At 35.3% G+C, this 21,470-nt stretch overlaps 1 protein-coding gene across 2 annotated transcripts in view; it reads right to left on the bottom strand.

The window, feature by feature from the left end:
• LOC126833286 (potassium voltage-gated channel protein Shaw) overlaps window positions 1–21,470 on the bottom strand; it is a 111,088-nt gene that overhangs the window by 31,040 nt on the left and 58,578 nt on the right. For both annotated transcript variants that reach the window (XM_050564530.1, XM_050564531.1), the window contains exon 3: window positions 2,380–2,799. In XM_050564530.1, the coding sequence (XP_050420487.1) occupies window positions 2,380–2,645 (266 nt within the window). In that variant the 5' untranslated portion in view covers window positions 2,646–2,799. The remainder of the gene's footprint in view (window positions 1–2,379; window positions 2,800–21,470) is intronic.

Raw genomic sequence — 21,470 nt, 5'->3', positions numbered from 1 at the left:
CGCAACTAATCCAGTAGCGGATTTACAAGAGGAAATTAAACACATGGGTATACAACAACTCCCCGCATAACTTTAAGTTTCAAACCTTCTTTTCATGGCAAATCAGATGGTAAATTACAAAATTGGTATAAGATTTTTTCCAACCGTCCTTGTCGCGGTGGAGCAGCTCTTAAGTGAGTCCTCGCTAAGTTGTCCCAGGCGTATAAGCCAGCGCTTACTTTAATTAGTTGGGGTCGGCAGGTTTGATTCACCTGCTAGCATTTAGCAAACGGACCAACCCACGAGAAGGACACTCAAAACCTCTGATCTAACGTAACCTTTGACAAAACCACATGCACACATATTCACCCTATCACCACAATTTTACTGATAAGAAACTGCTTCCCAGACAAAGTCAACGTTAAGCCTTCCCTATACTGACGGTAAATTAAAAAGTTGACATGGAAGTAAGGTACCAATGTTGGGACACACCTGAAATGTGATCCCTATAAGTTCACTGTCGATTGAATGGTATTCCTCCGAAATTTCTGCTTTAGCCAGCAATGCTGTCATAGCAATCCAATGTCGCTCCTTAGTGGTCTATCACAATGTCAGGAGCTGCTTTAATAGGAGTGTCCGGAACTAGCTATTGACTGATTATTTACCTTTATTGTTGAGGCATATTAACGTTATTGATTGACACATTCTTTAGGCTGATTACACTTTGAATGGAAAATGTTTAAGACGTGCAACGATAATATCTAAGGACACAAATGCTCCATTTTCGGCTCAACGACCCTTATACTATTCTAGGCTTATTTTATAATTTATCATGTAGGTATATAATAATCACACGAGGTCGGGGTTCAGTGCGAGTAAGTTGACGTGCCAAACAAATACTAACAAGATTAAAGTAAACGAAGTGAGTATATTATTATTTGAGCGAACGATGAAAGTTTTCGGCAAGATTGATGGAAATTAAAGGGATGTTCCGACAATAGTCTACCTCCTTGCCGCTATAGCGATAAGAACACTAAATTGCTCTGGGCGATGACGTTACCGGATTTGCAATGCAAATAACATTTTCTAAGTCATGCTAAGAAACTGTAATTTTATCATTTATTTTCTAGATAGGTATGTCACCGCCCGAGTGGTGTAGGAAGAATTGGAGTCTGATAAAGCCCGTCGCCCCATTACAGGTTCTAGGCAAAATGGATTAGGACTTAACGGCTAGAATTTTACATTTAATTTGCATGCATTGAAACAATTGACAACTATAACACTGTCAACGACCCAATCGTAAGGCCCGAGGACTGTAAGCAATTAACGGCAGTAATTGTTTAGGATAAAAACGCCAATTGAAAGATCTCTAAGAAATATACTATTAAACTAAATTGCACCATTCTTCGTGTTGTTGCGCAGTGAATGTGTGTAGTAGAAATGTTATTCATTCGAGACGTTTAAAAGGATAATATAATTTAGGACTCGACCACCGTCGCTTAATATTCAAATGTATTTAGGGAAAGCGGATCAACAAACATAAGTCGCACTAACCCTTTTTGCAGCTACGACTAGGGATACAAAGAACAAAGCTCATTATCATACATAAACACATAATGTTTATGAACGATTGTATATTTTTTTTTTTGGACATCAAGTATTGATCATTTGATTTTCATTACCTTTATTTGATTACTATTATAATATTGACTAGATTTTTTTAATTAAATGTATATCTTAAGATTTCATTTTACGAGTGGTCCTGACTTCTGACTGTTGCATAAAATAGTGTAATATTTTATTGAGATTGAGTCTGGCATGACTAACAAATGTACGACCAAACATTTGTTTTTAGAGAATCAGGTAATACCAGTGAGAAGTGGAATAGTATAGGGGTAAGTGTGGATAAGCCGAAATGGTGTGATAATGATAAGGGGAAATGGATAATTGATATGATATTGTCGATAATCATCTGATAAGAGACAGCAAATCAGCTGATTTTAAGACATATTTTAGTCATTTCTCGAAAAGTGCACACTTTCAGTGTTGAAATTGTACACGAAAATTTGAACTTGCTAAATTGTATGTTTGATTATCCTATTTTTTTTTTTTGGCATTCAAAGGATCCCTTTGTCATTGAAGCATAATAATGATTCAAATTGACCTGCGTACAGCCCAAGGCCTAAATGGACAATTGTTGAGACATGCCAAGTAATAATGATAATGACTACTCCAGATTTCCACGTGCTCAAATGTACCCGAGCCCCAACGGCTTTCCTTAGAGGAAAATATTGAATTTTCGCTACTATTTCACTTTGCCCCGTCTCGAACTTCGTTTTACATGCCCATTTCAGCATTCCCCCTCGCGTTCCTTTCACCGCTCTTAGATTATTGAATTACCTGTAGTAGTTGAGGACCTGGGCGAACACACCGGGATGCCTGTCGAAGAAGTATTCGTTGAGCACCGGATCGTAGTTGGCCAACGCTTCGGTCAGCCTACTCAATCGGGTGGCCGGTATCTTCTTGAGGGTGGCCTTGTAGGTCTCGTGTCTTATGCCGCCCACGTTGAGCACCACCCGGTTTTCGGCGTCGACGTTTAGCATGTTCATCATGGTGCCACCGCAGATGGGGCCTCCCTGGTTTTGCTGCTGGTGACTGCCTACCATGTTTACCAGAACGGATTCGTCGTCGCCACTAATTCTGTGCAGTCCGACGGCGACGAGGTCCTCTACCTCAGCATGCCGTCGCGCTCATGACTGACGGCTGGATTGCACCACGACCGCGTACCTCCCGGCCCGTTCGCTGGTATCCAACCCCATTCTGAAAAAAAAAAAAAATAGAAAACACCATGTCAAAATTGGTACAAATGCAGTAGTACTCGATAGATTTGACCCGTTTGTAGCTTTGGCCATCCCCTCGCTCCAGAGCCTCTCCCATCCCATCACCTTGAAAATATACCCATTTTCAAACATTTCTAGTAAATTTGGATATCACTCAGATGCACTCGCTCAGAAACGGACTGGACAGGGTTCTTCGGATTTGTTAATTTTAATCATTCCTGGATCTAAATTATCACAAGAGAAGCTTCTCTAACATGCAATTACCCCTCCGAAAGAGAGTTGGATTATATTATGAAGTTTAGCTCCAAGCCGATTTAAAAATGAAATTTCAACCTCTTGAAGTTCCTCTCTAGAAAAGATCCGCCTACTATTTGACAGTTGCCAGGTTACAAACGCAACTACTTGTCATTCTACCAGTTCCAATTGGACAATGCGCCTGAGTTGAATTTAATTGTGCGCTTTTAGTGTTTCGCACTTGCTCTCACCGTCCCAACGAATTTAGCTGGTTTATTCTAGTTGGGTCATCAAATTTCACAGAGTACTTCTCACCATCGAGGCATAGGCTTGTTTGGAAACAACCTACTGGCGAGTTCTCGACTTTTATGACCGGATTCATAACGGATCATTACATTGGTCTCTGGTGGATGTCAGAACACAGTTTTCTACAGAGGTGAGTTAGATGTGCCTTTAACGACTCGACGTGTCGTCGTCGTCGTCGTCGCTGTGTTTTATGCCTCACGTTTTTATTTTAATTACTATGACCGCGGCCACTCGCATCGACACTCTACGGAGTTTTTCACTTCACATGACAAAAGAGCTTTTAAATAGGTGTTTTCATAGCGCGGCCGGGACAGATGATATTTTATACTCATCTCGGTCATCCCATAAACAAATAGCGCCCCCGCTCTGCTCTCCGGTATATTATTATATAGGCTGAAGAGGTCGGGGAGAACCAGAGGTCGTGTGACTCTTGCACGCTCGATAACGACTCGGTAGTCTCGTCTAGACCCACAGGACATTATATACATGTATATAATATTACGGAAACACGTACTAGCCATATCTCAGTGTACGGAATAGGGGAGCAAAAAAAAAAAAAAAATGGGTAGAAAAAAAAAGGATTTTGAAACTTTCGTCACGTCAAACGACCATCGACGTGGCATATTTTATAATTTCCTTTATCCGGATGTGATCTGATATTCGATTTTACCCTACAAGGGTACGCCGAAAACTTCTTAAAACTATCTTTCCGCTATCTCGGCATCAGCCAGTGAAATAATAATGTAGGGTGAAAAATGGAGAGATTTCACTTCGGGATACAATAGCCGCAACTTTCTTGGCATACACCATACGATTTATTACATTATCCGGTGTTCAAACTTTAATATATTATATTTTATCAATCGCGTTATCCAGAGCGTGACTGCTTTTCGTATCGCAAGTAAATTATTATTATTATTACTACGGTAAGTCCGTCGTCACAATCACAATAACCCCTTGGCAGCCACTATACGTTTGGAATATAAATTGGTTATTGATTTTCCAAATGCAGAAAACCACCTGCCAGCAGTGCGATAACAGACGGATGAAATTTTTTACTAAGCAAATTATAATATATATATACTTAAATATGAAATATTAGTAGTGATTATGTTCAATATCGATTTAACGAACACGGTCTAGCAGGGCGAGGAAGCGGCCACGCCTTGGCTTATATACATGACTGGAAATGCTTTATCAGAACCACAATAACAAAATTAATCACACTCGGTTTGATTTCTATTTAAATTAATTAAATCGGATAGGCCGTATGAAAAAAAACGACAATAAAAGGCGTTGTTCTTACAAAAATTACATTTTGTCCGAAAAAAATGTGGTATAATTTAAAAAAAAAATGTAAGTCATTCAGCCGTTTTCACCAACATTTGTTAAGTATTTAACTTGTTGTTAATTATATTTAACTACTAATAATGAAAATTGGATTTCATCGACATTTTTTAGCCTTAACACATTGTTAAAACGATTGTTAAATTAATAACCCGAAATCGGCTTGTTAAAAAGTTAATCGGAATGTTAAAATGTATTGTAGTACTTATATTATATAATATTTATATTATTATGGTTCAGAAATTGTTTTACAATTTTTGTTGACTGAATATACTAGTAATATATAATAATAAATTACACATTTAATGAGGAACTTCTTTATGTTGAGTATTTAAATTCGATAACCCTTTATTAGCAGAAGTTATTTTATGTAGGTAGATTAGGTAAAAAGGAATGGAACAGACTTATATTATAGGTTCAAATATCATAACTTATTGTGCTTTGTAATTTAGAGTAATATTATTATGTCTTGCCTGTTCTGAGTATAACAATGGAAATAGTTCTTATCACTATCTACTTTTTTTTATGCCTTCAAAATAGCAAAAATTATTTTAATGATCTCGATGACAAAATATTTTTAGAAAAGCATAGACTATCTAAACAATGTGTTAAAAATATTATATATAAATTATTTATAAAAAGTATAAACCGAAACGTTAAAAGAAAGTAAAACAAAATGCCAAATAATAACAAACTGACTAATTAAATAATACAATCACTTATCAGTTATCACATACTTAATAACCAATGAGAACTTTGGAATCGCGGTAACCGCTTTGGTAACCCGACTAACGTTTTGTTAACTTAACAAATAGAATTTATTTATATAAGTGATATTGCTTGTAAAAGTGATATAAGTCAAGTGTGTTTTATTGAACTATTGTCGAAGGTAGACTATTTGCAATTATTAATAATTTTAAACACCAGATCCTAAAAATAACAATAATAAGTTTATTTTCTGGGGTAAACAAATGATTGAGTTAATTTCATCCCAAGTATATGATATAATTTGCTTTTACTGAACTCTTGACTGCCCGGGCGGTATGTGTAATTTCCTTGAACGTTTTACCGTTCGAGCTTCGAAAGTTCTACGGAATGTATCCAAAGTGTTTACGGACAAAATTATACTAATTTGGGTCCGGAAATCTGTAGTAGGGTCAAAGTTAATTACCGGTCCTCGTAAGTACGGAAGTTGAATTAAACAACTTAGGAACAACGCGAGCACCGCCACCGGCCCATGTGTGGACCAGGTTTTGTTTTAAAGCCCAGCAGGACAAATAATGCAGTTAGTGAATATGTGCGCTTGGAAAACAAGTAAGTAAAATTTATTATATCGACATAATATTTTTAAAAAAAAAATAGGCCAAATTTTAATTTTCGTCTCAAGCAATCCGGTAGATTTTAGTTAAATTGCCATATAGAGCAAGGGCATGAACTCAATACAGCTCAAATGATAAAATATATAATTTTCAACTCTGTTTTGCAAGGAAACATGGACGCATTGTGCAATGAACTTAACTAATAGCTAAAACATAATGAAAAATACACGCTTCAGTTAAAATCGTTCAATTATTTTTGTCCACCGGAGAGGCTGGGAAAATTAATTGGTTATTTAAAAACCGTACTGGCCCGTGTAGTTTTATAATTAAAAACGTATTCCCTTGATTTTTTTTTGCATAATCCCTCCTGAAGAATATTATCTTGTTTCGTGGGCAGAATGAGTCAACAAAGGGAAACGTCTAAAACTGGTTTCTTAGATTTAGAAATTAATTGTGTCTAATAACTTTTGTTTTAATTATATTTACTATTCTTATGTTCATTTTTAGGCATGCAGTCGTTCTGGAAAATTCGTTTTTAAGCAATTTAAAAAAGTTTTATATTTATATGCTACTAGAAAGTCAATTCAAAACGTCTCAAACGTCCCAAAAAAATACAATCGGATTTTCATGATTTTGTATGACAGTAAAAAAGTACCAGCGACATATTTTTACATACATATTTATTTTCAGAGCCGTTTTAAAATGGTTCCTGTCTATTTTTTTGGGTCACAAAATTTGTATTTCATTTTTATACTTGTTCACCATTGGCCAATTTTGGAGCTATGAATAATTTTGTGTAAAAAATATTAAATCAGTTCAAACTTTATAGCGTATTAAGCTGACATATTCGTCTTGGTTCTATTACGATCCTTTTCAAAGTGTTTCTCGGTTGGAATTGACAAAACTTCTTGGCTGTCGTTGTTGTCGTTGTATACCTGTCACATTGTGTACCTGTGCACATCTACCGTACGCTATAATATATTATGAGTTTTGTGTGACAATGGAAAGTTTGATTCGCGGCCGACGTTTACCTCGTGCCAGAATGGCCGAGACGAGCACGCAAACCGCGAATTTTAATATTATCTTCGTCGTGTCTATTGTATTGCTCGTCTTATTGTTGTAATATATGTGTGTGCACACGATTATTCGTTTGTTATATTAGGTATAGGGGGTAGCACGGCCCGTCCGCACACGATCATACCTCTCATTATCTCTCTGGTCTTTATTACTTTCCCGTGACGTGCGATTTCCACAAAATAATTCTCAACAGTGTGTGTGTGTGTGTGTCATGTCCTCGGCTAATATCGATCTTACCGCCGTATATCTCGTGTGTATGTGTGTAGTGTATACCTACCTATATTATTATTATATCTATCACACTCTGCCCAAGGATGCAGGCAAACGACGGTGTGTGTGTGTGTGTGTGTGCCGCCTTTATATCGATTCGCGAGTGCTGCCGTCGCCCCTTTGCCGCTACACGCCACCGGCACCCCAGGGAAGAGCTATATGCCTGTATTCCCCTCTTGCACTCCAGACAACACATCCGTCACGTCTCCCTGAGCTTTTGGCGGTCGACGGTCTACGACGGACAAAACCACACGATCGTCACCCCTCGGAATCCGAGTCTGAACGATCCAAATGGGAATATCGCCAACGAGGTGCAAGGAGTCTATGAAATGCTTGTTTTCCTAGAGGTCTCACCACAGATATCCGAGGCGACCGGGTTAAGGTCAATGGGTCAATCCGCAAACTTGACAGGGTAGTGCGAGGTGCCAATGTTGGTACACGTGTTGAATGTGATGAGCAATGGTTAACTGTTGATCGATTGGTATTCCTCGAAAAACAGCTGATAGTGATGTCAGGAGCGGTCTTGAAAAGGTCAGCCACATTGACCTTGGGCAAGCCAGGGTTATGAGGAAATGGCTGTTATTTACGTTTTTACCTTTGTTATTGAAGCATATTAACGATTCTGACTGACACGATTTGTGGATCTGAACACACTCTGATTGGACACTACTCGAGGTGTGTCGATAACAGTAAAAATGGCTCTATGGGCACAATATTGTGCCGCTTTCGATGAAATGACCGCTACACGTCGGTTGGAACGACCGGGATTTGTTTTCAGGGACGCCTCTGAATTACTGTTAGGCCCAGAGCTTAACTGTAAGGGTTTCCCGTCAGTGAATTTTCATACATTATAATCTACACCGACACCGATTCGCTGAACGCATACTCAGCAGCATTCGACTTGGACCGTATGGGGAAAACTCCGGATTTGCCACGACCCTTCCAACCGAAATACAATAGCGTTATACGCGGCAGTTAAAAAAAATAGTTTCGGCGTCCCAGGAGAGTGGTTAAGGCGTTGAAAGCATATTAATATACCTCGTACATGACGTATGGCCGTGTGAAGTGTTTTATTCACTTGAAAAAAAAAACCTAAAACATTTTTCCCAAAGAAGTTAGGTGTATTATAACATACCAGCCCTTCCAAGTTATCCCACTCGTCTATTAAACTTCACGCTGGCCGTGGCGGAGAGGCGCAACAGGCGGTCGTCGTAATGAGAGATCAGGTGCATTTTTTTTTTTGCATTACCTTTTATTCCCAGTTTGAATAAACCAAAATGATTAACGAGCGCCGACGGTAGGAAAAGGCGTTGACGTTTCGAGCGTTCATTAATTGTTGGATCCAAACGACTGGTCAAAACGTACCGCGTAGGCAATGTAATAATAGTATAATATATGCACGGCATTAATTTAACCGTGAAATTCCGGACCTAATATTATATTCCGCCTGTAAACTGACTGGGGGGCAGATAAATCGATTGTTTTTTATTCATAGTCTTGTAGCGACCCTGCTTTATTTCACTTTTCTGGCGGCAGTCGATAAAATCGAATTCTGTATAAAATACAAAATAAATACAGTTTTTTTTTAACACTGGAAAAGTCACGTATTTACTATTCGTTCAAACCCAATCGTCACATACGAGCAAAATATACTAAATAAACTTATAAGCATTATTTTAAAATGGAGTAGGTACAAGGCAGTTCAAAAAAATAAAAAAACAAACAACTTTTTGTCGAATGTGGAGGAGATCCAGTTTGAAATCACAATCCAGACAAAAAAATCGTTGGCCTAAATAGTCTTCTGACATTTTATTGACATGGTTATTGTACTTCAAAATTATAGTTTTTTTTTATGATTTTCGGTTTTGGAATACAATCTTTAAACGGTTTTTAATGGTCACAGTTTAGATTAAATTATAACGGATACTTCTATTGCTTCAAACGTTAACAGAACTTATCTATATACTAAAAAAACCATCAATAATTTTATAACAAAAAAAAAAATCTGGTTGAAAAATTGTTATTCAATTTTATCTTTTACCTTCTTTTTATGGCATTTAATTTAATTATAAGTAAATAACGTTATTTTTTATCTTATAACTCAACCGCACTCCACCTGTCGCCATAAATTTTAAACTTCAATAACACTAAAGTAATTATTCAAAAACTGGTTATCGACCAGTCAACGTTTTCAGCAAACTATTCTTAAATTAAAAAGCTACTTTAAGTACCTAACTTTACCATTTAAAAATCAAATATTTTTGAAACTACCTACGGCAAAACTGAACTATCTTATAACTATAAAAGTTTGATATACACATAATTTTTCAAGTAGGAACGCATGTTTTTAATTCTATAAATATTTTGACAATACATTTAAAAAAAAAAAAGCTAACGTTTCGAATTTCAACTGTCATCAATCTGTCTGTTTGCTATGATGACTTTGTAAATATATTACATTTTCCTTTTTTTTTTTATATATAAAACGGATATTACAAGTACATCATTGAAACGGAAAATAGTTGTTTAAGATTTTTGGCTCGAGTGTACCACACACACACATACCGAAGTCGGGTAGAACGTCCAAAGGTAAAGTTAGAGAAGGGTCTACACGGGTGATTGATGGGCTTGGCGCCGATACGTTTGTGCAGACATTTCCGTCTCATTTGCTTGAGGAATTTCCAAGCAAGTCTCGGGGTCTGACGTTGGTCACGTACATCAGCACCGGGAGAGTCTAGACGGAGAATGCTGGTATCCTTACCATAGTGTGTTGTGAAGTCTTAGGGGACCTACGTAGACGTCACTCGAGACTTTCGTGATTTCGCAAGAGAGTTTTCGGGAATTTCGTCAAACGACATTTTAGCCGTCGGCGAGGTTCTCCCTTTTGTTGTTGAAAACTTCCCAACTCCAAAGTGCTGTTTACCCTTTCGGTTCGGTCGATAGGTATTAAACGGGATTGACATTTTCACCTTTTTATCGACACACACACACACGCGGAAAATTAACACAAAATAACGCCATAAATCAATTTCAAAAGGCGTCCATTGAAACATATAAACATAATATTATTATTCATAAAGCGAGCGGGAAAAATCGAAAACTGACGCCAAAAACGTAGTAGAACTATTTGACCGGTTTTGGAGATTTTCATAGTAAACAATTTCGAAGAAATTTATTTTTAAAAATGTATCAAGCGGTGCTGAGAAGGTATTGGTATTAAAACAAGGTGTTTGTCATGAGTAGAATAAGTCAACTCTTTTACCGCCAAAACCGGAAAGACCCGAAAATAATGTTTTTCAATCCTCAACAGCTATGACTTTCTCTAATTTCTCATGAAAAATTGGTCGGATAGAGTTGGAATTCTTGTAGAACCTTTATAATATATAAATTATAAACCAACATTCTGATAACCAGGGTGGTTGATTTATTTTTATTTTTAGGCATGATTTTAAGGCTTATACTGAAGATAGATCAGCCGATTTTTACCTTTTATGTAAAAAACCATAAAAAGTCATTCAACAACTATAAAATTCGTGGATTTTCAAGCCGACATTAGGTTTAAAAATTAGAAAAATAACCACATAAGTGTACCAATGTATTTTTGGACTGAGGTATAGTCACCCCTCTCGCCTCGACACTCGAATAAGGGGGGGTTCTATCGACGACTTTATTTTTTTATTATATATTTGGCGACCAACACACAGAGCGTTTGGTACGATTTCCCAAGTAACACTTCCCCGTCGATGACGAAACGTTTACCGGGGCGTGGTCGGGGTTAGGTATTTTTTAATACGCTCAATGAAAATATATTGAACCTCTTTTTAATGAACAGTCGGACTCAGGTCCGGTCGCAGGAAATATGCGGCCAACAACAAAGTGCCGGCGACGGGTCACACCCAGAGAACTTTTGACGTTGAAAACCTAAGCGCATTTATTCACCGAACATAAAGCCCTGGCAGTTCGGGAATAACGTTTCATAGAGCAATATTAATGGAATAATAATATTTGCGAGATGTACTTTTAATGAACGCGTTGCGTGTCGGCGGTATTCTAGTAATTTGTTAGAGTGATATTTTAAAATTTCATTTAGTAAGTTTACAGGATGATTCATAGTAAAAATGGACACTCACTGTCTCTTATGATATTTTGGGTAACACCTAAGTCATGTTACTTTATAATCTTGGACTATATATTTTACATTTACATAATACTTTTTGAACTTAAATGAGTACCATTAACTTACATGCATATTTGGTAGAATTTGGTGAAAAATTATAGTTTAATAAGTTTGGCAGGAAGGATAGAGTTTATTTTTGTCTGTTCGCATTAACCAAAACTGTTCAACTGTTATATTCTAAAAAGCAATTACTCAAAACTGGTTCTTGGCCAATCGAATTTGCCAGCAAATTATTATTAATTAAGAAAGCTTGTTAAATTTAAATTGTACCGTTTAAGTTCCATACTGTTAAAGTTTAGAAATATACTAAAAAAAATTAAGTCATTTTTATAGTTTTATTATTGTAAGATAACATATTATTAAACAAAAACGTTTTCAAAAAGGAAAATTTTAAAAAAATCGCTATTATTTTAAGGGAAAATGAGTGTCTCACGTTAAATGTATTGTTCACCTTGTATTTAAAAATTGCATTTAATAAATTTCGATTTCAATAACAACCTGTTTACTGGCCTCTAACCACGTTTTAACAGTGTAACGGTGATATGTTACACTACATTACAATTGAATATTTCATTAAGAGTAGCTGCTTAGTTATAGGCAGAGGTGGGCATTATTGAAACGAAAAGATAATTAATTAGTTAGTAAAATATCACTGATAATTTTAGTAAAAAAAAATGTTATGGTTAGTTTATTGGAATTCGATATACGTTTGGCATAATATTATTACTATTATTTGATTTGCCCGTTTATTAGTTATTGAATTAGTTTCAACCAAGCCCTAACTACTGATTAGGAGTGTTTGGTTTAAGTAATTTTATCGCCAAGGATTTGTTTCTTTCTACTTTATGATCATTATACGATGGATATTTATTTATAGTTTTTCCGATTCGTTTCGTAGCAGTTAAAAGGAGCGAACGAAATAATAATAATAATCGTCGAACGAAACGTTAGAGTTGTATAATATTATTTGGCGATGAATGGGAAACGGAGCCGAGGCGGAATCGCTTTTTTAATATTTCCATATTAATAATAAAAAAAAAAAAAATAATATTCATGCCTGAGTGAACATCCTGAGTGTTTCTTTTGTCGTGTTAAATAATATAATTTTACAGCCTGGCAAAGTGTGTTTTTGTAGTCCATTAATTGTCCATTTTAACTGCACCCTTCGAATCGACATTTTTTATTATTGAAATGTCTTTTATTTCTCCTTCTCCCTCTCACACACTATTAATAGCTCGACCTCGACCCGACCGAAGGACGCTAAGTGAAAATTTGACATTAAAAAAAAAAAATGACCGCATGTGTTGGGGTAGTTTATTCAATTTAGTAAGAAAAATTTTTTATTTGTACTTACATATGTTTTTAGCGTCCCTACTTACAAAATTACATACCTTTTACAGCTGATCAGAGTCGTGATGCTTTGTATGGTTAATTTTTTTTTAGTTTATTAAGATTTCTCATGATGCATAAAGATCTAGAGTATAATAATTTGGGCAATGCTGAATTCAGATTTGATATCTGCTTTGAAATCAACCACTATTTTTAGAAGGTTAGGAGCATTTGCGCAACTAGAGGAGGGGATGGGGAAGTTCAAATCCTTCTAAACTCGTTGACGTTCTAAACAAATGGTTTGTAATTTTTACAGAAGTTCTGAGGGTTTTTTTAAAAGGCTCCGAACTACATTAGCTCCCCCCCCCAATCTAGTTGCGCCAACATAAAATAAAAACCTTTACAATAAACAATGAAGTTTATTTTTAATCGTACATTTCGTGTGAACATTTTCAATATTAATAAGGTGTTTTGCGCTTCAGTTAAGATCTAACAGAAAAAGGCAAAGTTAGTTGAATTTGAATATACTGCAAAATTTGATCAACTCTTTCAATTTTCAACGACATACAATTGTCATTAATCGAACAAATGGGGATAACAAATATTAAAAATCAGCAAACAGCAAGACTAATTGAAAAATAATTCTGCAACTACTCGTCGGCGACACGATAACATGATCAATTGCACATTTTCATGAACACATGCGCAGAAACGATCCGAAAATACAATATCAGTTTTTTACGGTTTTGCTTCAGACAAGTGTCGCGCCGCGTGTCGAGACCGTCTCTTTTTCTCTGCTCCACCTGACACTAATCCTTCGGGATACTCTTCGGGAAACCCATATGGTGCGCCTAACCGAATGAAAACCCACACGGCGAGTTTGGTACTTAAAAATTTAACACAGCCGACGGATTTCCAACGTAACGAGCTCGGTCGTGTGTGCGTGTCTTTGGAACGCCCAAAGTGCTGCACATATTTACAATGTAAATTCTGAGCGCATAAATAATTAATTTGCCCGGCGGTTGCAAAAGCGAGATCTCCACGTTCGCTTGTCTGGTCGGATCGCAGTCCGGCGGCGACAATACCGTCGTTGTATACAATTTTGAATAATTTATACCGATATTATTATCAACCCAATTAAATCTGTCGCCAGCCAGCCGAGTAGTTTGGGGGATTTTTTATTTTTTTATTAAACAGTGCCATTTTCTGGTTATTTAACATCCAAAAACGACAGCGCGATGAAAAGCACTACCGTGAAACACTAACAATACCTCTGTGGATTTACTTAATAATTGAATTTTTTTTTCCATAGTGATTTCATATAACGTGATCTCGATTTTCCACAAATGTTTATGTTCCTACTGTAAAGGACAACGAACAGCTTGACCTACAAACGCGAGTGGATCGTTTCATTGAAAGTGGTAGCAAATCACGAGAGAAGTTATTTTTGGCATGTCTCCAAAATTGTGCGTTTAGGGTGTACACCAAACTTGTCAATCATAACACATTTTAGTAATTTCTTTCACAACCCTGGCTTGTCCTAAGTTCTATGGCTGGTCCTTTCAAAACTGCTCCTGACATACAAGCTTGAAAAATCCATATTGAAATAGTACGGCAACATTGTCAGACTTCTAAAGGATGATTTTTAGAGAAATACCATTCAACTGACAGTAAGCTAACTCCCCTCCCAAACCAAAATTACGCTTGTACCAACTTTTGAAACTTAAATTTCATTAACTTTTTAATTGAGAATGATTTACTAAAAACGTTCACTCGTTCACACGTTTAACCAGTTTTTGAACTTATGAAAGTTTCAAGTTTAGGCCAGGAGGAAAGGTGGTGGAGTGTAGTATTAACAATATCTGCGCTCACCTCCCCACCCATCCTAATTTTTAAACTATTATAACATTAAAAATTGTCGTTCAAAACTGGTTATTGACTAGTCAAAACTTTTGGTAAAATATTCTTTATTTGAAAAGTAAATAAAATCTTATATTGGTATACGTTACCAATAAAGTTTCAAAAGTTGATATAAAAAATAATTTAGTTTTTCCTATACTTTTGTATGTTCATATTTTGGAATACCTTGAAAATGTTCTCCTTTAAATGCAATAGAAGTATGGACTTAAAACATATGTTTTTAATTCCATGAATATTTAGGCAACATATGTTTGATCTTCATTTTTTAAACTTTTACAAAATCTCTGTGCTCTTTACTCTGTCAATGTGTCCTTTGCAAATATTACACATCTATAATGATTATTGTTCTACATTGTAGTAACAGATTGTATAAATAAAAAAAAAAACGTTTAATTGCAAAAACAATATCTTTCCAGATGCACATCGATGCTAAACTTATCCGAACAAGTTGTTGTCATTCAATGTAATGGAAAAACAATATGAGCTCGACGTTTGACAACGGTATAGATACACATAATCTTAGGTTCCTAAGAAGGAAGGATAACTGTTGCCCGACACGAGATAAGCCTTTTCAGATCCAAAGTACAAACATATTATTATACGAATATATGGAAGTGGGCGGTGAGGACTAACGTTAAACGCGGTTAGGTTCCGTTTCGTGTTATATACATTACAAGTAGCTGATATACCATTATACAACAACGTTTACTGTTTTCTGACGGTCGTTACCGGCGTTTCTTAAATTCGTTTGGGTGTGTACAATGTACACCTCCATAACGTCGGAGTTGGATTTGCAATTAATTTGAGATAGGGCGTGTCGCTGGTGTCGAAAAAAAACAATAAATCGTTTTGGCCGGCATTTAAATTTGACACGTCGTTAATATTCCACGCCGCAATTAGTGTTTGAATTCTGAAATATTTCACTAGTTAGTGACATATTTCACTAGCAAATTGTGAAATATTGGATTTTCATTAATTATTTTACTATTTGGCCCTACTGCCTTACAATTAGTAAAAGCTCTCCGTCAATTCATGAGATAATTAAATAGCAGTACTATCATTTTTGAATGTGCAATCACTATCACACCTAAAAGTAATTTATGCCACAAAATAATTACAAAATCCCCTTGGTATACATTCGCTAAAACTGCAGCAATCTTCTACCAATGATTCCACTCCAGACTACAGTCACGTGCAAATAAACTGGTCTCCCAACTTGCATCAAAAACTCTCCCTGAGAATTCTGTAAGGTGACATAAAAATAAACTGGCCCCGAGATCTTCTCAAGAACAACTTAAATTAATGTTCTTTTATCTTATTAGGTGTCTTAACTGTGAGAGTCCTCATATATTATAAGATGTAAGAGCTGATTTTTCTCGCTCCTCAGCTTACGTCCAAAATACTACAGCTTCTATAGATTTTATACTATTCATCAACTCTGGTTCTTTGCCTATTGCTCTTAAAACTTCTCAGTTTGTGGCTTTGCGATAATATGTTGAGGATCCTACGGGAACACCACATCTCAATTGCTTGGATTTCAACATCATAGTTCTTAAATCCAACGGTAGATCTCTGGTCGCCAAAGGTATACAAAAAGTTTAATCACCGTGTCCACGTTTGTCGGTGGAATTAATTGAATTTTCGTTCATGCTGTGACTTGTGGTTAGAGAGAGAGAGAGAGAGAGAGATGGAGTTTTATATATTTTACCATCCAATCGTAGTTATAGCTGATGTGTACATGCGATTTGGTTTGGCGGATGATTAGTGGTGGCTGGCAATAAACGGGACAGGCTTCGGTGAAATCAGATCCGGAAAAACGGCCAATGAAAATCTATCGGAACCGCGTCTCGAGTGAAGTGTGCTCGAGTGGTTAATGGACGGACTAAACAGTCAATTGGTCGTGGTTATTGCGTTTACGGTCGTACGAAAGCCATAAACCGTGCCAAAATCATATTGCCGGGGGGGACATTTATTATACCCTCCCTCGTATCGGCGGTAACCGTATATGTATATGGAGTGTATGGTCAGCGCAGAAAAATCATTTGGAAACGTGCCCGAAGAGACGGCAATGATTTCTGCTCCGGCTATCGGTGTGTATTATTATTGTTGTTGTGACTTTAACGGATTAACCGATGAGCAACGATAGAATAGGCGGCGTCCTAATGGCAATTGAAGCGCATCGTGCACATGACAGCCAACAGCTTAACCTACAAACGTGAATGGATCGTTTCATTGAAAGTAGTAAGCAAATAATGAGAGAAGTTAGCATTGTTTTTGGCACGTCTCCAAAATTGTCCGTTTAGGGAATACACCAAACTTGTCAATCAGAAACAATTTTAACAATTTCCTCTACAACCCTGGCTTGTCCCTGAAAAATCTATACCGGAATAGTATGGCAACACTGTCAGACTTCTAAAGGATGATTTTCAAAGAAAAACCGTTCAATTGACAGTAAACTATGTCAATATCACACTTTGGGTTTGTCCTAACACTAATACATCACTCAATATCCCTCAGTTATCCAGGAATGGATTTTCCTTATCATCATCATCCCATCCGTCAGAAGAGACCGAAAAAGAAATGGGTCGATATGATGAAATATAAAGATTTAGTGTGGATTGGATTACTGATTAGAGAACTTTAATTAGATAATCTTAGCTGATCATAAGACATGATCATCATCCAATGTCTTTCCTTTAGGGGAAATAATGGTTTTTTTATCATTCTAAAATAATTTCGTGTATCCAATACTTTTAGACAACAACGATATGTGAATATTAGTTTCAACGATCTATAAGTGTATCTAAAAATATAAAGAAAATGTAAAACTGTTTTTTGCGATGAATGAGGGGTTTCTATTTTTACAAATTTGTGGACTTATATTTTTGGACTCAAGTATATGTTTTTAAAAACACAACATAACGCTCCCTTGAAAAACTCTCACAACAAACTTGCTTTGTATTTAAATTACATTTCAACGTGTTTATTTAGCTTTATGAAAATATATGTGTATAGAAAACAAGTTTTGTTTTAAAAACAAGAAAAGTGGCTTTAGAAGTTAATCTACAAACTTCGTTGAATAAGGTTCTACTGTTTATGTTTAATAACCATTAGTTATAGACACGGTAACGACAACATATTGTGACTTTAACAGTTCCTGTAGTCGAGTATCTAACCTTTAATTCAAAAATTAAACCAGGAATTGTGTATACAGAGTAGAAATTTACAAACTAAAAAGAGTGTTTTTTTTTATTATTTCTGAAAAGAAACCGTCACCGCGTTTGTAAATAAAGTACAAAGTTTTAAAGAAAAATTATATTTATTAACATAAATAAAAGAAATGAATATTATTAAAACATTTTTATCAGTAGCTTTGTCTATTATTTTTCATATTTCTTATTTTTTTCAGAAAGTTAACAGTTAGAATTTAGTTCAAGTGATTCGAACATAAGGCTTTTTTTCAAAATCAACTAAACCATTTTGATTCAGATGGTTTCGTTTTGTAATTGATTTTTCTTTTTGTATTTTTCGCAATCTAAATATAAGCTGTACACTGTACAATAGACTGTAAAAAATATATTCATTTTTATTCTAAACTGTATATAAATAACAAATTCTTAAATTTCAGGTCCCTTAACTCCAAACCCGTCTAATTTCCTTGTAATTTTTTTTTGGATTTAACGTGGGAAATTTTAGTTTTTTACTTAACATATTCAAAATCGATTACTAATCAACATTTTTGTGTATTTAAAAAGGTATTCACGAGGAAGTACTTAGACTCGAACAAAACAGTCTACTGTACAGTGTCGGATGGCTTTCAATATCAGCAATGAGTATAACATAATGTGAGATAGATATAAATACAATTTAAAATTTGTAAAATAAATATAATATTACATATAATTCACACAACAGGTAGGCTATTTTGAAAGTTCATAGATGACTTTGGGTTTTTATGGTTTGCCGAGTGCTACTAATTAGAATATATATTTGAATCGTCGTTTGAACAGCTCTCGGGAAGCAACACTCGATGATTAAGTCGTTTCCTGCACCTCCTATCTAAGTTTACGATTTACTTCCTGCGCAATATGCAAATAAGATTACCGTGCAAACACTACACGTACATATATTATATATTGTATAATTAAAGCACAGTTGACAACAGTCAACAGCTTGGCCTGGCTACAAACGTATACCAAGTAATGCGATTGAAATATTATTATTAAGTCGCTTTTAAAATAAACGCTAGATTTTTGAACAAATCGCACATGTTCTGGTCCCACGTCTATTTTTTTCCCCCAAAACTAAACAATAAAATTGTATAGTTTTCACCCCTTCTAGGGGGCAAAGGGTGGTCGATTCACACTATTCGTTTGTCAAGGTATATCAACGGTACTACATCCGAGGAATATATTACTTATAGATTTTACAACATGGAGAAATCGGTATGGGCAATATCGAGGGTTCAGACATAAAAATAAAACCACATCGTTGTCGATGAAACTGGAAAATATACTATAAACAAATCCAGAGGTATCTCGTTACAACTGCAACTTTATGGATCGTCATAAGTCATAACGCGGGAAAATTGGCTTTCTTTCCTTTCAGTATTGAAAAAGACCATATTTTCTTGGTTAAAGTACAGAGCTTATCCTGAACCACGAAAATGTAGAAATACAAATTTTTCACGTGACTTGCCATAGTAAAAATAATACCTATATTTATTTTTGTTCAACTTTCACAATTGTATTTTTTTAGAAACGTTCATTCCAAATAAAACTGCTCGCAATGAATTGGAAAGTTTTTCAAGTATACTTACTTGAGAGTTCTAAATAATTTGTTTAAGTACACTAACCAAACTAGTCCAATATGTTTTGACAGTTAAACGGCAGAAAAATATTTTACGGTATGTTTAAAGTTAATATTTTATAAATAGTGTTAACGCGTGAAACGTTTTTTCAATGTTCAACACATTCTAGTAACCTTTCGACACTATACACAGCTGTAAGCAATTTTAATTTAACTAAAAAAACCCGCCTGTTTGTTGATACACTTAAAATCTGTTATTTTTTAGACATTTCTCTGTTGCGCTCACTTTGGATATTTCCAACAGAATATACAAATCAGAACAAAATTGCGCATATTATTATTTTGGAAAATATATCTTTTCGACCTTTGTCAAAACGTTTTTGTTTTTCCAATTTGTATTAAGATAATAACTGCGCCGACGTTGCCCCAGACTCTGGAACCAGTGATTTATTTTGTTTATGTGCGGTCCATTACTCAAAAACTGCAAAAAAAAAAAACCCACTATTGTTCGGTCGTTAAGTAAAAAGCTACGAAGCGAAATCATGAATTACACGAGTAAAATTCAGTTTCACCAATTTCAATTAGAAAGAAAAAGAAAAAAAAAACGCTTTCCGTAATACCGTTTTAAAAGCCGTCGAGCACGTGTGAATTCTTCCGTTAACTGAACTTTACCGTTCACTAAGTATGGTCGAGCACCACAAAGTTCTCCTAATAAGTTAGAAGTATCTGACGCGCTCAAAACGTGCACCTATTAAAATGCTATTAACGGTATCCACGGCCACTACGACTCCCGGTTAAAACATATTATATTCTTTGATGGGAACAATTTATACAGCACAACTCAAAAGGGAGATGTACCGACACGGACAGTGATGGAATATAATATTTTGTTGGAACGCTTTTGTAAATAGCAGATCAAAAAAAGTAAAAAAAAAAACACAGGATTTGTGCTTGATGCAAACTTCATAAGCGAATCGCAAATTTTAACGAGCGCTTTAGGCGGGCACAAAAAGAAAATCACGCTGGTCTTAAAAAGATCATTCATTATAATTTTTTTTATATTTAAACAGAAAATGCCACAAAGACTTTTCAATCAAAAGACATTTGTGCCTCCTTTTGGAGATGAACGTTCAACAAATTTTTTTCCAGGCTCATATATTTATTTAGTTAAAAACAACGCATGGGTCAGTACTATGGGAAAACCCTGAAAGAGGTAGACTGAAATATCTGTACTATATGTAAAAAAAACCCAATTACAAACATTTTTTTTTTTCATTTTTCCTATCTTTTTTTTATTTATAAGTGAAATCGTTTTAAAAATTGCGGCCTTTAAATGAAATTCTGGATTACTAAACAATAATTTGAAATTCTAAGAAATAAAAATGAATATGTCGTAGAAATGATTTATTTTGTTAGTATTATCATTGGTAAAAAAAAATCCTACTAATATTAATTGTTAGCAAGTGTTTAAGAGTTACTCAAAAATGACATATATTTTTCAGGTTAATGTTTTGGTTTTTATCCCTCAAAAATTTGTTCTTTATCAACCCAAAAACCTCAAACATCATATTTTTCTTCTAAAACACTTATACTGTCATAACTTATACCATTTAAAAGAACTATCTGTCTGATTTATATTCGTGCTATCCAAAAAAAAAAAACATTTTCTAATAGACCGTTTTATTTAAAAATTGGCTGAAAAAAAAATGAGATTTCTCTCTCTCTCTCAAAAAAAAAAGGTACTTTAGGCCGACGAAGCTACCATTTGCAGAGTCCATTATTGTCCACGGGCCGACGCTGATCTTTGATTATTTGGATATTGGAATCGTGGCGATATTAAAGTACAGATCCCGTTGTGGTGTT

The sequence above is a fragment of the Adelges cooleyi genome, unplaced genomic scaffold (genome assembly GCF_023614345.1).
Source record: "Adelges cooleyi isolate 19-005CV unplaced genomic scaffold, UGA_ACOO_1.1 ACOO_flye_CR_arks_rails_tigmint_CR_PRNA_2, whole genome shotgun sequence".
NCBI classification, from domain to species: domain Eukaryota; kingdom Metazoa; phylum Arthropoda; class Insecta; order Hemiptera; family Adelgidae; genus Adelges; species Adelges cooleyi.
This window is presented reverse-complemented; position numbering and strand designations above follow the sequence as displayed.